This window comes from Martes martes (assembly GCF_963455335.1).
Source record: "Martes martes genome assembly, chromosome: 1".
NCBI classification, from domain to species: domain Eukaryota; kingdom Metazoa; phylum Chordata; class Mammalia; order Carnivora; family Mustelidae; genus Martes; species Martes martes.
This window is the reverse complement of record NC_137888.1, coordinates 195,578,759-195,597,830: the sequence shown is the minus strand read 5'-3', so window position 1 is coordinate 195,597,830 and position 19,072 is coordinate 195,578,759. Positions and strand designations below refer to the sequence as shown.

Below are 19,072 nucleotides of genomic sequence, written 5' to 3'. Positions count from 1 at the left end.
ACCAGGTGTTTCCCTCACTTTTGGGGTTCCAGACACACAGACTGCTTCCAGTTCTGCAAACCTAACCCCTCCTGCCCCGGATCCTTTGGCTTTGGTGTTCTCTCTGCCCGAGGGGCTCTGGGTGCACTGTGCGGAGGGCACCCGGGGTAGGAAGCTGGGGGCAGCTTTGCTTGATAGCAGAGCACGGCCACAACCTCCTGGCAGAGGTGGGGTTAGGTTGGGAATGGCCACAAATGCCAGCGGGGGTGGGGGTGGGCTCTGACGATGGGTCACCAGGACGTTCCCCTACCTCCCACTCCAGGGGCTCATCTGCCTGAGCCAGAACAGGGTTCCCCAGGACCTGGCGGCCCGGAGGAGGGTCCTGGGAAGGCCAGTCCAGGAGAATACATATGTGGCCAGGCCCTGCCACCCACTTGGTCTCAGGTGGACTGAGGAACATGTAACTTTAAACCAGTCAGTTTGCACACCCGTAAAATGGGGACAAAGAGCTTGCTAGAGGGTGGGAAGACATCATGATCATGATGTTTCTGATCCTCTTGAGGCGCCTGTCTTTGTCCCATACCCCAGCGAGCCCCCCAGCCCCAGTGAGTTGGGAGAAAGGCAGGAGGAGGTCCCCAGGCACAAATCTGCTCCAGTACACAGTCTGGGAGGCCCAGTACACAGTCTGGGAGTACACAGTCTGGGAGGCCCTCCATGCAGGCCAGAATCTGGTGGACTGTGTCCTCTCCCCAGTCGCACGTCATCCTGGCTATGCCTGTCCCTGCTTACAGCCTCTGATGCCTCCCCCAGCTTTCAGGAGAGAAGCCATACTCCATGGCGAGGTGCACACAGCCAGGGCTGGGCTGGTCCAGCTTCTCCACCTCTCCAGCGTCCACTTCCACCTGACCCCGTGGCACTGCTCTCCTCCAACTTCCCTGAATTCAATGCACAGCGTTCTGGCTCTAGGCCTAGTGTCCTTGCCCTCCATTCCCACTGGGCTAATCTCTCTTTATTCTTCAAAATACAACCCCAACCATGCCACTTCCAGGAAGCCTTCCCTGATATTCCCCAGGTTGGACAAAATGTCTCCCCGTGGGCTCTTTGTTCTCTGGGCGGCAACTCTGGCAATAGACATCATGTCTCCCGTGGTACCCAATGTACCTGCCGCTCCCGGCCCAGGGGCTGGCCTAAGTGAGGAGCTGAAAAGGACTCAGGGAACAAAACAGTGAAGGGCACGGAGCTAGCTCCCTTCAACTGCTCACAGAGAACACCCGTTCTGCAAGTACTGCTGGGCCAGAAAGTCACCCATGACCCCTCTGCTTGTGTGCCAGTTCCACAGCCCAGCCCAGGCGGAGGGGTCCCAGAGTGGGGAGCTTGGGGTGGGCACGAGTCTCATTGCAGGGTGTTAGCACTAGCGCCACAGCAAGTCGGGCAGAACCCCTGAGGCCGCTCCCTTGTCTCAGGGCACTGGTCTGAGCCCCTCTGAGCAGCCTTGACAAGGTGATTCAACCCATGACCCTGGCCTGCCAACCAGGCTGGATGGGGAGGCAGCAGGGCGGCAGAGGGTCCCCTGCTGCTGGAGACCCCTCCCACTGGCCTCTCCGCTGACCCTTCTAGCAAGAGTCACTCTGCAAACATTCTGTGAAGCCCTACAGCTGAGAAAAGAATGTTTTCCCTGGTGATCTAGTTTGCTTCCTCCCAGCGAGCTGCCGAGCTCGTTTCCTGCTTCACCCCGGCTGCCAGGACGCCCGGAGTGCACGCGGGGTTCTGTGGCTCCCTGCCCGGCCCTGGTGCCTCTGATCTGACTCTCTCCCCTGCCTGCCTCTCCTCTTTGATCTCAGCCTCCTGGGTTTTGTTTCATTCTCTTGATGCTTTTTATCTGTAAGCCAAAGACGTGTGTCATTTTTAAAGAAGTAGGGAGAGTCATGTCAATGGTTGTTTAAGTATGCTTTGGCTATGCAGGGGTTGGGGGCCCTCTCTGGGGTGCCTAACCCCAGGGCACGGATGGCAGAGCAGACCCCGGGCAGCCTGGGATCCAGGAGCACCCCCATGAGACTAGAGGCTCCTGGGGACAGACCCTGGCTTCTTTCCTGGGGCCGGGGCCTCCCCTCTGTATCGTCTCTGCCGGGACCGGCCTCTCAACAGGGCAGTGAGCAGACAGGCCTGAGCCTGAGCACAGGGGTGGAAATCAGACTGTGTCACGCAAATCCTGTCACCAAGGGGCCCCGGAGCTTGTTGAGAACCTCGGGGAGTTGGCCTCTAAAGAACTTCTGCCCAGTTTGTGCCCAGCCGGGAACATGTGTTTCTAACCAGAACTTCTTGCACGCTTTTTTTTTTCAGTCAAAACCGGTTTCCACAGACTGAGTGACTGTAAGGCTTAAGACTAAACCTTTGTTCCCAGGGTATGTTCTCCTGTCCTAGGCCCCCAGCCGGGTGCTGGAGCAATATTTTATTTTATTTTATTTATACGTATTTAAATTCAACTAGCCAACACAGAGTGCCTCGTTAGTGTTCCATGTGGTGTTTCGTAACTCATTAGTTGTGTATAATGCACAGGGCAGGGCAAGATTTTAAATGAGTGGCTGAATCTCTAAATCGTAGTTTCTCTGCTTGTAAAATGAAGAGACGGAACTGAAAGTTCGCCGTGGGACTTACTGGTCACAGGCCTTTGAGGGGCTCACAGTAGAAGATTCTAAGATTCTAAGATTCTATTTCCAATGTGGGATTTAGCCAGAGGCAAGCAGAGATGCTCATTGCCTGGCCTTATGGCACCGGTCTTTATTTGTAATGAGTCAAAAATATCCTCCCCATCGCAGCCCAGGCCCCACAGGCCACCCTCCAGTCACAGGGTGGCAGTCCTCTGTACACCTCCGGGGGGCATGGGGGGGTATGCTTGACCCCTCCATAACTACAGCTCCACGGACCAGCAGGAAATCTCTGTTCCTGGGGACCCCTCTTGGTAATCCAGTTTGAGCAATCTGGGATGGAAAAACAGACCGACAGAAAGGCAGATGGTCAGCAAATCTCAGGTGTGATGGGAAGAGACGGAGATAGCTAGGGTTAGGAACAGGGAGGGTGAAGAGTCTCTCGGCCCTTAGACTTTCCACCGGTACCCTCTGACAAGGCCGGTCACCCAAGTGGACCCAGCTGTGTGTGGTCCTCAGGGCCTGGGGCTCTGACACTTTGAGAGGAGTTTCCTACTGTCCCCCACCACCCTCACCCGAGTGATTTCTGGACTGGGGTGTTCTCTGTCATTTTTGGGGTCGCTGAGAGCTGGGTCAGACATATCTAAAGCATCAGCTTTTGCCCTTACTATCTCTATTTGCCAGGCAAGGACAGAGGAATAGGGGCCCAGCTCCCAGCCTCCTGGCCCCCACCCCTGTCCAGGCTCAGCGGCCCGCTTGCACAGAGTCACCTGGTGGCAGTGTACTCAAGGTCACCAACTGTCAGTGTTCGCTGGCTGTCATTGACTGCTGCTGGGGGCCCCCAGACCACGTCCTGGTAAAACTGGCCTGGGATACAAAGGGCGGATCAGAAAGGAATAAGGACAGAGAGAGAGGCTGGGAGACACACGGGGGGGCGGGGAGGGCGCTGCCTGTTCACGGCAGAGGTGGCTCCCGAGGGCACCTAGAGCCACAGGCAGCATACCGAGGACTCCGCCAACACGGCTGGAGAAGCGGTCTGTATCCCGCAGAAGAAGCCGGAGCCCCTCCCCAGGGCCGTCCCAGGGTAGCAGGCCGATGGTCACTCTGTCTGGGCTGCTGAGAAGCAGGAGCCCCGCCTTGTCCATGGTCATCTTGAGGCTGTGGGGAAACCCGGGGTCCTGAGCAGTCGGGCTGGGAGCCGGCAGGGGTTCCCCTCTTGTCCTCAGGAATTCCTACTGCGGCCTCGGAGGGCCAAGTCCCTTCAGTCTCATGGGCTTCCCTCTCTTCGTGGTAAACTGGGACCGATGTTAACTTTATCAGATAAAACAACAGCTCCTTTCCCTCCCTGGCTCTTAGATTTGGTTTCTCATAAGTTAGTCTGATGGGATTTCGGCGGGTGTTGGTACATTCACTCAGTCCCTTTCGCTCTTATGGCCAGTGCCACTTTCTTCTGAGGATCAGTGACATTTGGGTCTAGAAGAGCAAGTCCCTTTTTGTTCTAGCCTGTCCTTGTTTTTACTTAAGATGATCTTTGAAATTCTTACTTTTTTGTTTCCTTAGGAATGTTAGATTCTTTTAAGCGTGTTGAATAGGGTCCTGCTGTTACTCTGAGTTTATTTTAAATGGAATTGCCCTAAACTGACACTGTCTTCGAGGCAACGTACAAAATGTGGTCTGTTTTCCCCCATGTGTATCTTCTGTACCTCGTGAACATATTTGGACTTTTCCTCACTGCCGGTGATAGGAATTCTTTATTCTACCTTCTAGCTTGTATGTCCGAGGCATAGAAATGCTGTCATTCTCTGTGCATTTATCAGATAAACAGAAACTAAGATCTCTTACGAAACTGGGTGGTTTTCAGGTGAAGCCCTCGGATTTTCTAGGCACGCACTCATTTATCAAGTGGAAACCAGTGTCTGCTGTGGGGCAGGGAGAGGGCAGCGGGCAAGGCTCTCTGTGCCTGCTACAGGCTGGGGGGTGGCAGGGCACGCATGGCTCAAAGAGGGTCAGGCTTCTCTGCCCCCCTCCCAGCACCCCAGAGCCAGAGAGCTGCCTCTGGAAGGCTCTGCGGTGGGACACCCTCACCCAGAAGAGGTCGCCATCCATTTGCATTACCCACCAGCAGCCCAGGGTTTGATGGTGGGCCAGGAGCATGCTAAGGATGATGTTCCTAAACTCCCCTGGGGGACAGTGCTCTCCAGCTCCTCATTATTGTCATTACCTCGCCACACTGACAGCACTGCCCTCCACAGCACCCCGTGGGCACCACACCGTCTAATGGGCAAAGTGCTCCGGGACCACATCCTCTCACTGGATCTTCTGTTCAGCCCTCTGACTCAGGGCTGGGTGATTATCTCTGGTGATGGGTGAGGAAACAGGCTCAGAGCGGGTGAGCAGCCTGCCCAGGGTCACACAGGATTAGCAGCAGAGCTAGCTTCAAACCACACCGTGCCCCACCTGGGTCAGTGGCCTGGGTTGGGTATGAGGCCAGCCAGGCCCCAGCCTAGCCGCTTGGTGCCCTCTGGAGTGCTTGGAATCTCTGCTCCTCCTGCGGGCACAGCCCGCTGCAGAAGACTCATGCCCAGCCAACCCTGTCCCCAGGCCAGTAGGCTCAGGTCACCTGTTGACACTGTCCCCAGCTAACTCATGTGGCCAGAGAGGGACCCAGGCCGGACATACCCGGGTATCGCTGAGAACAGCGTCTCCTTCCACTTGTAGGCAGAGTTTCTTCGATTCCGGGTCACCACCACGTGCTCAGAGAAGGCGTGAACCTGCAGCTCGGGGTTCCTGAAGGTCACCTTGATCCACGAGAACTGGGCCTTGTCTGTCATGTACTGGGCAGTCACCTTAATCCCTGAAAGAGCCGGGGGCAGAGAGGTCAAGACCATGGCCCCAGATGGGCACTGGCCTGAGCGGGAGGTACACCCAGACCCCCTCTCACCAGCTGACCTCCCTGCCTCGCTCTCTCCCACACTCCCTCCCACCGGGGGCTGGTTCCCACAGTCTCTCCCCTCATCCCTTGGTTTCAGATGGCTGTGCAAGGACCCCCGAATCCTCAGTGATGGCCAGCTTCAAACGAGCCTTTGAGAAGGGAGACGGTGTCAGAAATCCACGAATGTTTGTAAGGCCCCTGGGACGTGCTTGACCTGATGAGGCGCCATGGCCAAGGGCAAGATGGAAAAGGGGTGGTGCACCCCATCCTCTGTGAGCAAACAGACTACAGGCCAGGCGGGAGGAGGGGCGGACTGTGTGGGCGTGGGAGGAACAAGGGAGCCATCTGTGCTAATGGACTCTGGCCGGCTCTGCAGATGAGCGTAGGGCATCCCCGAGCACTGGGCCTCCTGGGATCCGACCCAACACTCAGTTCAAGCAGTAAGACCGTTCACCGCCTCCACACCCTCCACAGTCCCACCAGTACCCTCTAGCGCTCTGCTTCTGCCTTCCCCTTCCTCTGCCCAGTGGACCCCTACTTGTCTGCCAAGGCCCAGTCACTCCTTTATGACCCTGTGTAGCCGCCCCTCCACCCCTCATTCCCGATAGCTCCTGTCCCTTCCTCTGGGTTTGCTTCCATGTCACTCTGGGCACTGACTCAAGGCCATGGAGCTCATCTGTGCCCAAGTCTGTCTCCCCACCCCCGAAGTATGGCAGGGCCTGGGGGCAAGTCCACATCTCGTCATCCTGGAGTGCCCAGGCCATCCAGACCTGCGTAGGTGGTGCTCAGGGGTGTGGCAGTGCCAGGATCTGGGACAGGCCTGCACGGGGCGGGGTGTGTCTCCACAAGCGGGTTTCCCATCCGTGTCTCTGGGGTAGTACGTCGGGAGTGAGAGGTGTCCGGGCCCCTCCGGGTGGATGACGGAATGTGCCCCTCTCACCTTGCTCAGGGTCTGAGAGCAGGTTCATCGGCCCCTGAGAGTGCTTGATGTCCACACAGAGATGGTCCACGCTCTGTCCGGGCAGCGTCAGGATGACGGGCGGTGCCTGGATGGGGGCTGGGACAGCAGCTATGGTTCCTAGAGTAGGTAGAGAAGGCTGGGAGACAAGGACAAGAGGGGGGCCAGGCCTGAGGGAGGCTGGCAACTTACCTGGGAGTGAGGTTGTCTTGGGTGGCTCTGAAAGAAGGAAAAGTCTAGGTTTAGGGAGCCCCTTCTCAGGGAATGGGGGAGAGGAGGAGGGACAGAGACATGGGTGTATGTAGCCAGGGCACTCTCTCAACCTCAACACCGGGGAACCCACGTGGCAAGTCTGTAGAGCGACCCGAGGCTTTCCTCTCCCAGAGTCTCCCTGTCACAGGGCCAGAAGCTACTGCAGGGACTCTGGCCCGGAAGGTATCTCTGGCTCTTAAATCCACGCTCCGGAACGCTCCATCAGGAATGGAGGGGGCTGATGGCGCCAAAGCAGGCATCAGGGCAGGGCCAGCCGGAAACAGAAAGGGAAGAGGGCAGTCAGGACTGAGAGCAATCAGCACGCAACCCCCAGTGAGCATTGCGGCTGCCCTCCCCCCACCCAGCCTCACAACCCCTGCCACACCTATGCAGGACTTAAATGAGCCTTTGCCATGGGATTTGCAAATAGGAGAGCATGCTCTCAGGGAAAATGGAGAGGGGGTCTAGCCTGGCTCAGTGCTGTTTTTGAGTCCAGACCTGGAGATCAGAAACAGCTCAAGGGTCCACTGCTGGCTTTGAAAGGGAGGAAGACTTCCCTTTCTAGAAGGTTCCATCCTGAGCCAGACTCCAGAGTGTAATGAATCCAATTCCGTGAAAATAAAGGACACATTATGTCATGTCATGCCCCACGGCGGCTCTCCCTGGCTTGTGCCCCACCCTGTCCTGTGTGCTTTATCTCTCCAACTCTATGGCCATGGTCAACGATCATCTTGAAGAAATTAGACCCTCCGAAGGTCAGAAAGTAGCTAACCTAACAGCATGTCCGGTAGCAGTGATTCTCCAGCCATCTGGTAGAGTGGATAATGATGAGGCACGTCAGGAGGTCCTGGTGGTCCGGCTCTCCCTGGGTCACTAGGTCTCTTCCTGGTAGTTCCAGCTTTGGAAAAGTTGACACACACAGCCTTCTCTCAAGCAGTGTCATGGCTCCCCGCAGCCAGGGCTCAAGGACCCAGGCCAGGAGAGGGGTGAGGAAAGGGCAGATGGTTCCCCTCCCTACATTAATCACTCTGGGAGCTAACTCCCCATGGCCAGGAGAAATTCAGCGTGGGAATGATGGCCCCTTCTTGAGCACCCCCACCCTGCCCCTGGGATATGAGCCCCCATCCCCCACCCCTAACTCAAACTACTTTGTCCTCTATAGCCTCTTGTTTCCATGAGGACAGAGTCTGCATAGATGCCTCCTGATCAGATATAACAACCTGAGTCCCAGCCCCACCAGCCAGCCAAGGGAGCCAGGCAAGTCATGCCCCCAACAACCAGGGCAGAACCCAGTCTGTGGCCTGGGGTCAAGGTCCTGTTAATCTCCCCCACCCCTTCCCCTTTCCTCCTTTGCCACCTTTTATTCTGGACCTTCTGTCTCCCGAAGCAGGAAATCTAGAGAGTGGATAACCTGGAAATCAGAGGGACCTGGGTTTGCTTCTTGGTTATACCTTTCTGGGGTCCCTCGCTGACCAGGGATTGTGTCCCTAAATGCCCAGGACAGGGCGTGAGTGGCAGACAACACCCGCTCCTGGCAGCAGGGCTGAGCTGGAGAGGCCCTGGCTGGCAACCTCATGGGGCTGATGCCTCGGGCTCTGTGTCAGCCGACTGCCCCCCAGCCCAGCCTTCGAGGGAATTAGGCCCTTACCTGGGTGGAAGTTCTTGTGTTTGTTTTCTGGATAAAACAAAAAGAGACAGAAAAGGAAATAACGCTTTTAGGATGCTTTCGACAAGTTTGAAGTGCTTCTGTTTAACCTTGTTTCCCAACCCCAGCACTGAATAAGTGTGGTGAACTCTGGGGTCAGCAGACCTGGCCTCAGCTTCCTCATCTGTGAAATGGGAGCAGTGTCCCAAGGCTCCTGGGAGATTAGGGGTGCTAGGTCAGGGACTTGGTGGGGACGTGGGGGGAAAGGCTCTGGAGAATGCTGAATCAAAACTGTGCTGCCGAGAAGGCTGGGGTCCTACTCTCAAACCTACCGGTTTCCATAGGCTTCTCAGCAACTTCAGACTGTTCTTTGCCTTCAGGTTTGGTGACCACCATGGACGTGAGAGGAGTGACAAAGCAGTAGTGGAGTGACAAATTCAGAGCTCGGGTCTCAAGGGCCTGCTTCTCAGCATTGGATGCTGAAACCCTGTAGGTGGGGGACATCAGAGGCCCGGCGTGTCCTCCCGGGATGCTGGGTCAGAGTCTCCCTCCCTTCCAGACCTTTCTGGGAGGTTCCACCTGGGAGAGCCTGGAGCTCACCCACAATGCCACCACTGCCTCTCTCTATGCCCGGGAGATACCCCGTGCCAGTTGCAGCTGCCCCCCACCCCAGGGGAAAGCTTGGGAAGGTGCTTGGGCTGTGTGTGGTGGCCCCAGCGGGCCCTCAAGGGTGCAGGCCACCCACATTTTCTCCAGCAGTTGCTGGATGGTCAGGTATGCCCAGAGTCTCTCCATGAAGCTGTGGAAGATGTACTTGGGGCTCTGGAACTCCTTCTCCTGCTCCGCCACACTGGACTCCGTTTGGAAGGTGATGTTCTGCATGTGCTGGAAAGAGGGGCCCAGCCCAGGCAGGAGCAGTGAGGGCCTTGCCAAGGCCGACATGGCAGGCCCAGAGCCAGGAGCTCAGGTCAGACCGACCCTTCCAGAGAAAGGGAACTGAGAATGGGATCCAAACCCCAGCCCAGGGTAGAAACAGCAGCGGGAAGGACATGCAACTGCAGTGTGGGGGGCAGAAAGGGGCCCCATGGGCACTCCACACTCACCCCAAAGATGGAGACTCTGGGGACCAAGAGAGAAGAGCCTTCTCTGACAGTCAGAGGCAGAGTTGAGAAGAGAACTCAGGTGTCATTGCCCTGAGAGGCCTCAGGGGCCCCTCAACCAGCTGTCCCCTGCCCAAGCTGGTACCCTCTGCTGGGGCTGGGCACGATGGGACGTGGCAATATAGCGGGTGCCAAGCTCTGGGTGACGGCTGCTTCCTTCCCCAGGGCCGGGCCTCCTGATGTTGGGCTGCCCTGCCCGAAGTCTGGGAAGTAGGGTCCAGGGACAGAGGAACCCTGCCCTCTTCTCACCACTGCTGAAGACCTTATCATAGATCAAATCCCACTACCCCTGCTGGGACCACCTTCTCCGTCTCACCCACAGCCTCCTTTCCCAAAACTGTGTCACACAGGCCACCTACATGAATTTCGCCCTGTCCACACACACAGCGATTTGTTTGACCATTTTCCTTACATGAACTTTAAATAGATGAATACTATTTATCTGGCTTTGTCCCAAACAATCACACCTGCAAAAATCTTAGGTCTGGTGTTCAAGTTCTATTTTGCAGGAGACACGTTAAAATAAATACACAGGGGTGTCTGGGTGGCTCAGTCGTTAAGCGGCTGCCTTCGGCTCAAGTCATGATCCCAGGGTCCTGGGATCGAGCCCTGCATTGGGTTCCTTGCTCAGCGGGAAGCCTGCTTCTCTCCCTCTCCCATTCCCCCTGCTTGTGTTCCCTCTCTTGCTATGTCTTCTATGAAACAAATAAATAAAATCTTTAAAAAAAAATAAAATAAATACACAACTACTGAAACAAAGACCTGTTTATAAACTCCACTGAGTTACCCTGAGTTCTGCACTTTGGGAACCCCTGGCCTTCAGGTTAATATTAGCAGCTAACATGAATGGAGTGTTTACACTGGGGCCAGACATTAATCCACACAGCAGCCTTACAAGGTGGGTAGGGTGACCTGTGCTGGTTTTTACACCTAAGGAAACTGAGGCACAGGAAGATTAAATGATCTGCCCCCGGCCTCACCTCTGGGAGGTGGCAGAGCTGGGTTTGAACCAAGGCAGGCTGGCCACAGGGCAGGCAATGCCCCACAATACTTGGCTACTTCCTCTGGGGCAAGGCCCTGCCCCCCCCCGCCCCAACCCACCCCCGTCCGTGTCCCCCTGACTCACCCACCTGCTGTTCTTCCCACACAGGCTGCCTGCTTGCCGTGCAAGCCCAGAATGTTCCTCTACCATTCCACATCTCTGTTGCCTCCTACTCGTCCTTCAGCCTCAGCTGGGCCTCGTTCAGGTAGCTCCCCCTGATTCCCAGATCAGGTTTGGGTTCCCAGGGCTGCTCCCCTGAGTCCTCGAGTTTCTCCTGTTGGCGACCTCCCCGCCTGTAGCTCCCTGTTTGTGTGATGATTTCCCTGCACTGCCTTTCCCAGGAGTACAGGATCGTAGGGCCTAGAGGTCTTAGCACTGAGCAGATGCTGTTTCTCTCCGTGGAATGGGAAGGCCTCCCGTGGCAGAGACAGGGAAGGTGGGCAGAGTCGGGGCACCGCATGGGGACCCGGGCTCTTGACCTGGCTACACTGGGGCCCAAGGCAAGTTGCCTGCCCTGTCTGGATCTCAGCCTGCTTGTCTGCAAAATGGGAGCAGTCGCCCCTGCCCGAACGCAACCTCTGAGCGCTGGTGTGAGGACAGGAGGGCGTGCCAAGCCCCTGGTGCTCTCAGGACCAGCAGCAGCACAGACTGGGTGCTGTGGGACACTGGGTGTCCCCTCTAAGCAGCGGAGAGCACCGTGGGACTTTCAGGGCTAGGGATGGAAGCCAGCCCCTCTGACCGCCTGCCCCAGCGGCCCTCCCACTGCAGAGTGGCTGGCCACACTCACCATCTTCCCCCTGACTTTGGCTGAGAGCACATCAGGGCTCTGGTCCCGGATCTTCCCGGCCACGACAATCTCGGAGCCTTTGAAGAGCAGCCGGAAGTTGTCCTGCGAGACGTCCTCCACGGCGTTGCCGGGGTACTCGAAGGTCACTGCTGTCAGCAATGGGCTGGCTACTTCCTGGTAGAAGTCCTGCAAGGCGGCGGGGGGCAGTGTCACAAGTGCCGGACTGGGCTCTGCCTGCCTCACCCTCGCAGCCCACCGGGGTCCCTCCGGCACCTGGAGCTGCAGGGCAGAGTCCGAGTCCTCATAGATGCGCCGAGCCAAGCCGCCATTTTCTAGCGCCAGCTTCTCCAGGAAGGCATAGCTGACGTCAAAGCCAAAGCCCAGGGAGAAGACGCTGTACTGGCCATCTACAGCTTCTTTCACGTTCTTCTGGATCCTTGCAGGGTTGATCTCCCCTGGACCCAGTGGGTTGGGAAGGAGGAGTCAGGAAACTGATTTGTTCAAAGGTCTTTCTGGAATCGCAGAGCCAGAGGGGCCTCAGATACGCCCCCCACCCCTGCCTGGAGTCCCACGGCACAGCTGTCCGCGCCCCTAGGGCTGTGTGCCCTGGAGTTGCTGGCGGTGCTCTCACCCATGGTGGGGTCGCCATCGGTGAGCAGGATGATGAGGGAGACACTCCCCTCCGGCAGCAGCTCCTGCTGGTTGGCACTGTCCAGCAGCCGCACGGCCATCAGCATCGCGTCATTGATGTTGGTCCCTGGGGGGCACGTACTCTCAGGGTGGCAGCTTCTAGCCCAGCTCCCCAGGCTGGGCTTGCTGCACTGGAAGCCCCCTACGCTGCAGGGGCCTGGAGGTGCTCACCTCCTTGGGCCTGGATTCTGGTCGCGTAGCTCCTGGCCTGGTTCACGTTCTCAGCTGAGGCCGGCACCAGCGAGGGCTTCCACTGGGCTGCGTCCCCGCTGAAGCTGACAAGATTGAACTGGTCGTTGGGGCTGAGGTCATCCAGGATCTTGATTAAGGCTTCCCGGGTCTGGGCAGGGAGGTGGGAGACTCAGGAGGGTGTCTAAGTAGGGCCTCTCTGGGGTCAAGTGTACTTGGGGGGCATCCCTGGGCTCCCATGGTCAATGCTCTAGGGGCAGGCCCTGCCCACACTCTGGCCAATCTCAACCTCTGGGTGCCCCCTACCCCGGAAGATGGAGGAAGGAGAGTGCCTCCTGGACCAGAGCTAATGGTGTGAGGCATGTGTGAGTTTCCAGGGCCATGCCCTGAGCCAGGGGGACCCACCTGCTGGATCTTCCTGCCACTCATGGAGCCGCTTTTGTCAATGACAAAGATCACATTCTTGGGTATTGTGGGTAGGCCCTCGGGGGCAAAGTAGTGCACAAAGTAGCCATTCTCGATCTGTGATCACAGTGAAACAAACCCAGGTAAAAAGAGCTGCAGCCTGCCCTGCCCCGGAAGCAGCCTTCTCATCCTAATCCTTGGGTTCCTTTCTACACGCAGCCTCCTCTCTCTGTGTCCCACTGCTGTCCTCCCCAAGTCTTCACCACCTTCGACGGCTCAGTCTAGCCCCTCCCCTGCCTCCCCTGCTCACACATGGCCCACTACAACTGTACTCCCACCTCATCACCTATTTGTTTTAGTATTTGAGGCAACTTACCCTAAAAAGTTTAGACATAATAACCCTGAAATCCATCAAAAGAGTAAAGACTTTAAAACAAGGTCCAATAAAGATGAAAAGGGAAAGCACAATGCCAGAGACTTGTGTGAAAGAAGCTACTGCCATTGAGTATAAAACTGAACTGTGAGCCTCCTGGCAGGCAAGGCAATAAGGGAAATCCTGCAGGGCATCTCTCTAGCAGAGGTGAAATTTTGTGCCTCCAAAAAAAAACTATTTCAGGGACAACATAATAAAATTACGTGTTTTCAGTCTGTTCTGCCACTGGTTCACCCTGATACGTAGGGGCGGTTATTCTGCCTTTCTTTCTAGAGCATGCGAGCTCAGGCCCTTTTCTGGTTGTCCTACTCTAGCCTTAAAGCCCACCACACACCTGAATGGAGCCCCCGGAGACGGTCCTGTTCACATCGTAGCGGACAATGAAGTTGCCATTCAGGACTGTGTCCTGCTGCCCTGATGACTTTTGCTGGGAGAGTGTGGGCTTGAATTGGATGTGAGCCTGGGGAGGGACAGGCTGGAGTTGGGAGGATCCTCATGGTCACCCACACCCCCTCTGAAGCAAGAATTCTAGGATGCTGTCTTGGGCCGCATCCAGGGAACGTTCTCTGAGGCCAAGCTGTTGGAGAGACTGCCTCCATACAGAGAAGTGGGAGCCGTGTGAGCAGAGGCTGGGCTCAGGTTGTGCAGGATCCAGCTGCTGGCCCCTCCCTGCTGTGGGGGCCTCACTCTGGCTCCTCCCCATGGCCTTCTCCCCCATCTCCGACTTCACACCAGCACCCAGCAGCCTTCTCTAGGCCTTGTCCTCCTCCTCTGCCAAGTGGCAGTATGGACACAGACCTCCAAAGTCCCTCCAGCTCAGAGTCTCCCCACTTGTCCTGCTCTTTGGATACACCCATAAGGCTGGCCTGACAACAGGCCCCTGGGACCCTCGCCTGCCGATCGTGGCAGGCCCACCTTGGTCTTGTTCTGTGAGACGGTGAGGGCGTCTACCAGTTCGTTGGTCATGAAGGTGCTCTCTGTCTCCAGAAAGCTGATACCTTGAGGCTCGAAGATATGAATGTCCATCTGGAGGCAAGAAGTGGGGGTCACTGGGTCAGCGGGGAGTTGGGGCTGGGCCTCACAGGAGGCAGAGGGGAAGGATGGGCTTCCCTCAGCAGAGCATGTGTCTTCCTAGAGACCCCCCGGGAGCAGGCAGTGCTGGTACCTGCAGGTGCTTGACCAGCTGCTGAGGCTGGACTTTCAGCAGCAGCTCATATGCTCCCAGATGCCGCTTGAGCAGCTCCTCATACACCAGCTCGAAGGTGACCTTGGCAGAGGGAGCCACACTGACCGACACCTGGAACTGCTCTGTCTTTCTTCCGGTGGCCCTGTGGGAGGAGAGCATCAGGTCTGCCCCTCCAGGCCAGGCAGGGGGCTGGAGAGGGTGTACAGGGATGAAGGCAGGGGCAGCCTCTGTGCCAACCCCCTGGGGTCCCTCCCGCCACCGCCATCTTTGGCTCACTTGACGAGGCCAGCACTCTCTCCCCTGGCCACAGCTGCGCTGTACTGCTCCTGGGCTGCAGCCTTCTCCTTGATATTCCCTGGGTAGGTCACACCTTCGATGATCCTGGGACAGGACAATGGGAGTCGTGGAGGGCCTGACAGGAGATGCCCACTCCAATCCCACCTCCTCCAGGGAGCCTCTCTGGACTTGGTGTGCCTCTTAACAGGTTGACTCCTGTCTTTGCCTGAGCCTACCCGTTCGTCTTTCTTTCTTTCTTTCAAAGATTTATTTATTTATTTGGCACAGAGAAAGAGAGAGAGCGCAGCAGAGGCAAAAGGAGAAGGAGGCCCCCCTCTGAGCAGGGAGCCAGCCGCAGGATTCGATCCCAGGACCCCGGGCACATGACCTGGGCCGAAGGCAGGCGCTTAACCGACTGAGCCACCCAGGCGCCCAGCCCACCCATTCATTATGTACTTACTGTATACAAGAGTCTGTGCAGGGCCCCGGATGAGGGTGGCGGGCCTCTGCAAGCTATCAGGCTTGCCATGTTGGTACACATGCATTTACTGAACAGACCTCGGAGGAGGTTGTAGAGGAGGCAGGATGGAGGTAAATAAATCCTGGCCTCCACCCTTGCAGTCTGGCCCCATGTTCCGGCTTGCCTGGTCTACCTCACAGCCGGCTCCCAGAGGAATTGGTCGGTCACCAACAAGCACTTTATGGGGCTCACGTGTGCCCAGCCTTGTGTGCGGCTGTGTGGGGCAGAAGGAGGAGGTGGGGGGTGTCAGGCTCCCAGCCCAGTGGGAAACGCAGGTCTGAAAAGCTCTGCTCCCTCTCCCTTGCAGCCATCCCCGTTTCCTGCCGGCACAGCACAGGGCCCCCTGCACAGAGGATGGCCTCTGGGGAAGTAGGTTTTTGACAATTGGTGGATGAGACCCCCAGGGGTGTGGACACAATCCTCATGGCTGTTCTTTGGGACTAGAAAGACCTGCCAAGGCTTTTCCTCTGGAAGGAGAACGGCTCCAGACTGTCCTGGTGAGGTGAGCTGGGGTGTGTCCACAAACCTTTGCCTGCCCCACCTGGGGCCGTGTGAAAGGGTAAGAGCGTGCAGGGGTGGGCAGGGCGCCTGTCGCCAGGGCATTAGGACCCAGTGTCCCTCTTCCCCACCTTCCTGACCTTCCTGGTCATAATTTAACTCTGGGCCAGGGCTGCTGAGTGGGCCACAGGGCTCCTCCTCCCAGATGCCCAGCTGGGACTCCCCACCAGGTCAGAGCGCAGGACATCTTGCCCCCTGCTTCCCCATCTGCTGCAGCAACACCATCTGGACCCAGAGGGGGGTGCCGGCCCAGGGCTCTCAGCATAGGCCATGTGCCCGGAAGCTGGTCACCTGCTGGCCATGGCTCTCCAGTGGGAAGCTGGGAGTACCCAGCTGCGCTCCCACTACAGGCCTGGCTCCAGGGTCAGGAGAAGCAGGGGCTGCTGACAGGGTGGCAGGGAGTGAGGGAGAAGCCGACCACAGGGACCCAGGCCCCACTGCAGCTTTTCAGAGGTCTCAGGGTAGTTTGGGAACCCCGGCTGGGAGAAGCTTGCTCTCAGCACCATTCAGCGCCCTCCCTGAGTTTCTGGGATCAAGTCTCTCTGGCCGGCCTTCAATCCCTGCCTCTCCTGTGAGGCCAGGGACAGACAGGGAGGGTTCTCCTGCACTCAGCAAACATTGCAAAAGAGTCAGGAAGGGTGGGGGAGGATGGCAGAGGACAAGGTGAGGGTCAGCCCTGAGCCACAGAGTCCACAGAAACTCCAGGGTCTCCCCACTGTGGCCTCTGGCCCAGAGCAGAAACACCCTCTGCAGTGTCCCTGGTGGGAGGGAGGGGATGAGCCTGGCTTAGAACTTCCTGTGACAGAGATCCCCCTCCTCGAGGCATTGCTCCATTGTGGGGCAGCCCAGGAGTTAGGAAGTTGTATTCTGAGCTGGCCTCTGTCTTTTGTGACTCCCTCCTGCCTGGGCCTGGCCTCAGGATGCTCTAACTCTGTACTCTTCAGAGGCAAACACACCAAGAAGCTGTGGTGCTCCATCCGTCAACCGGGCAGGTGGGTGTGAAGCATAAATGGAAAGGTGGGTGATGGGCTGGATGACGGGAGCAGGAAGGGAGAGAGAGAGGGATGCAGGGTGGGAGGGAAGGATGAAGGGAGAGAGCAAGGGAGGAGGGACTGATGGCAGGAGGGACGGGTGGAGGACGGAGGGATGGAACATCTCTGAGAACGCACGGAGCTCCCGGGCTAAGCCTCTGGTTCCTCGTATTGCCTACAGGCAGAGCACACACGCCTGAGGCGTCTATCCTGGCTCATCTCACATCAAGAAGAGGGTCACTCTTCCTGACAGGGTGTCACCAGGGAAGATGGCGACATGGCGCTGGGTTGGGGAGGGTGGCAGGGAGGAGGGCGGGGAGGCACCTACATGGAGAAGTTGGTGATGAAGGCTCTCTTGGGCAGCTCCACCTGGAAGGTAGCTTCCTGCGCGAAATCGGCCCTGTTGACCACCCTGCTGGTGACGACTGTGTGGGCAAATCTGGACGAGACCTTGGAGTCCACGGTGAGGCTGTAGACGTCGATGTCATTCTGGACCAGCGAAGGGGAGGGGTGGGATGGTTTCCATGCCACCCCAGCTTGAGACAGCACTCTTGAAGAGGGGGCCCTGCCCTTGGTCCCCAACCCTGACTGAACCACTGGCCACGCCTCTGGCCAAACCCCAGGAGGCACTGTGCATGTGAACACCAGGCTCACGGCAGAAGGAGCTGCGTGCCCTGTCCCCCACCCTTCAGGGCCGTGTTGCTGGAGCCCGAGCCCCAGTGTGTCTGGGCGGTGACTCTCACTTCCTCCTCGGGGAGGGGACCCTAGCGGGGTCAGGCAGCTTCACATTTGATCTTAGCTCTGCCTGTGAAAGGGTTATGAACAAGTTCTGTGATTTCTGGTGACCTCAGCCTCCACGGGAACTGGGAAACGCAGCTCTTGCCGGTCTCCCACCAGGTGCTTATAGGAGCTGGGAGAACTCGGAGGAGACGAGGACCCAGTCTCTAATCACTAGGAGTCTTCCTCTGCCCCCTTCACCCTGCAGCCCTGGACCCTCCCTAGGCCCACACTCTTCCCCTCTAGGTCTGCAGTTCCCCAGGAAGGACCTGGGCACACCTGTGGCCTTGCACACCTGCTCTCTGCACATGGCGTGTTCAGGTGCATGAGTGGCTTAGCACGGAGGCGCGTGACTGGCTGGGGGGCTTGTGGAGTGTCTGCTCGGTGGCAGCCCTGTACAGAGTTCTTTCTGGATATTACAGGTCTGATCCTCACAAGAAAGCTCTGAATAGCTTTTCTTTTTACCATTTTACAGATGAGGAAACAGACACAGAGAGCATAAACAACTCCTTCGCGGCCACTCGGCCAGGGAGAGGGAGAGCGGGGCTCATGAAGCCCGTTCTCACCCACCCCGCACACTGCCCCGGCAGCAGCTCGCTGGGCTGCAGCACCTCCCTGCAAAATGAGAATAGGATCTCCCTGCTGTTCAATGGGACAGCAGCCATACAGCCCTAGGCTAGTGCCTGGTGGATGTCGGCACCACATCTTTGCACACACGCTGACCCACGCTCCCTTGTCCGCACATGCTTGCACACGGGAGGCTCTCCTTATCAGCCCACAGTGCTCGCGCTCGGGCACCAAACACCCGTTACCTTTTGGGCGGTGGTCGTGCGGAGGGCAGCCAGCAACAAGAGCAGCACCAGCACGATGCCATGGACGCAGCGGGGGGCCGGAGTCTTCATCTTGGCTTTGGTGCCTGGCAGGTGGCGTCTGAACTTGAGAGGATGTGGGGAGTGAATTAGTAGTATGCTCACTGTCCCGCCCCTCCGGGGGCGGCTTCTGGGAAGTTGGGACCTCCAAGCCAAAAAACAGCAGTAACCTTGGCTAAGCAAACTGAATGTCCTGTGGACCTTGGCTGGGACGGAAATACGTACCGAGGAGAGGCAGGCTCAGGTGGGAATTGGGTTTGGCACTCCTTCTGAAAAATCCAGAATCATCCCAGGCCACTATCAACCCCTCGCACCAACCCTTTCACCAGCAGGCTTCCTAGATCTGGGTGACACAACAGTGAACCAGCCTGCTCTCCATACACCCATCCTGGGAGAAACAGATGGGCCAGAACGGGGAGGGGGGTGGCTAGGGAATAAATCCCCAGAGGAAGGCAGCCTGGAGGTCAGCTCCGTGTGACTGGGCAGCTGGGGGGGCACTTAAGGTACTGAGCAGGCACTGGGGTGTCTGACCGGGAGCAAGATCTGCTGGGGCTAGGGCAGGACGGAGACCCCTCGTTTCTGGGGTGAGAAGGGCTGGGCCCAGGAGTCCCCTTCTCTGCCCTTGGGTCCCAGGCTGCTGTTGGGCCTTATTAATCTACCCAGGGCTCTTGATTCAACTCCAGCAAGACCCTCAGAATGAGACCCACCCTTTGGCAATATAAACCAAGAGCCATAAAT

The 19,072-nt window shown here is 57.6% G+C and overlaps 1 protein-coding gene across 2 annotated transcripts; it reads right to left on the bottom strand.

Annotated features, from left to right (window-relative positions):
• Nucleotides 1-2,728: 2,728 nt before the first annotated feature.
• ITIH4 (inter-alpha-trypsin inhibitor heavy chain 4) lies at nt 2,729-18,430 on the bottom strand. 2 transcript variants are annotated; one of them, XM_080807245.1, is made up of 23 exons: nt 18,278-18,430; nt 17,017-17,177; nt 14,580-14,684; nt 14,283-14,445; nt 14,033-14,143; nt 13,452-13,577; nt 12,685-12,801; nt 12,262-12,430; nt 12,032-12,157; nt 11,674-11,855; nt 11,401-11,586; nt 9,157-9,296; nt 8,744-8,898; nt 8,415-8,441; nt 8,124-8,177; nt 7,539-7,664; nt 6,858-7,004; nt 6,707-6,733; nt 6,497-6,634; nt 5,304-5,478; nt 3,628-3,782; nt 3,395-3,491; nt 2,729-2,957 (listed from the first exon to the last, which is right to left on the bottom strand). In XM_080807245.1, the coding sequence occupies exons 1-23, from the start codon at nt 18,365-18,367 to the stop codon at nt 2,888-2,890; spliced, it is 2,847 nt and encodes a 948-aa protein (XP_080663371.1). In that variant the 5' UTR covers nt 18,368-18,430; the 3' UTR covers nt 2,729-2,887. The 2 variants fall into 2 exon arrangements, with proteins under 2 accessions (XP_080663371.1, XP_080663372.1); XM_080807246.1 differs by having other exon boundaries at nt 6,497-6,625.
• Nucleotides 18,431-19,072: the final 642 nt, after the last annotated feature.

Excerpts from the sequence above, each read along its gene's own strand:
- ITIH4 (XM_080807245.1), bottom strand. The coding sequence starts at position 18,367 with ATGAAGACTCCGGCCCCCCGCTGCGTCCATGGCATCGTGCTGGTGCTG. Across the intron at positions 8,178-8,414 it reads ACACAAGAACTTCCACCCAG|GTTATCCACTCTCTAGATTT; the intron begins GTAAGGGCCTAA and ends TCTGATTTCCAG. Across the intron at positions 6,734-6,857 it reads TCGCTCTACAGACTTGCCAC|AGCCACCCAAGACAACCTCA; the intron begins GTGGGTTCCCCG and ends TCCTTCTTTCAG.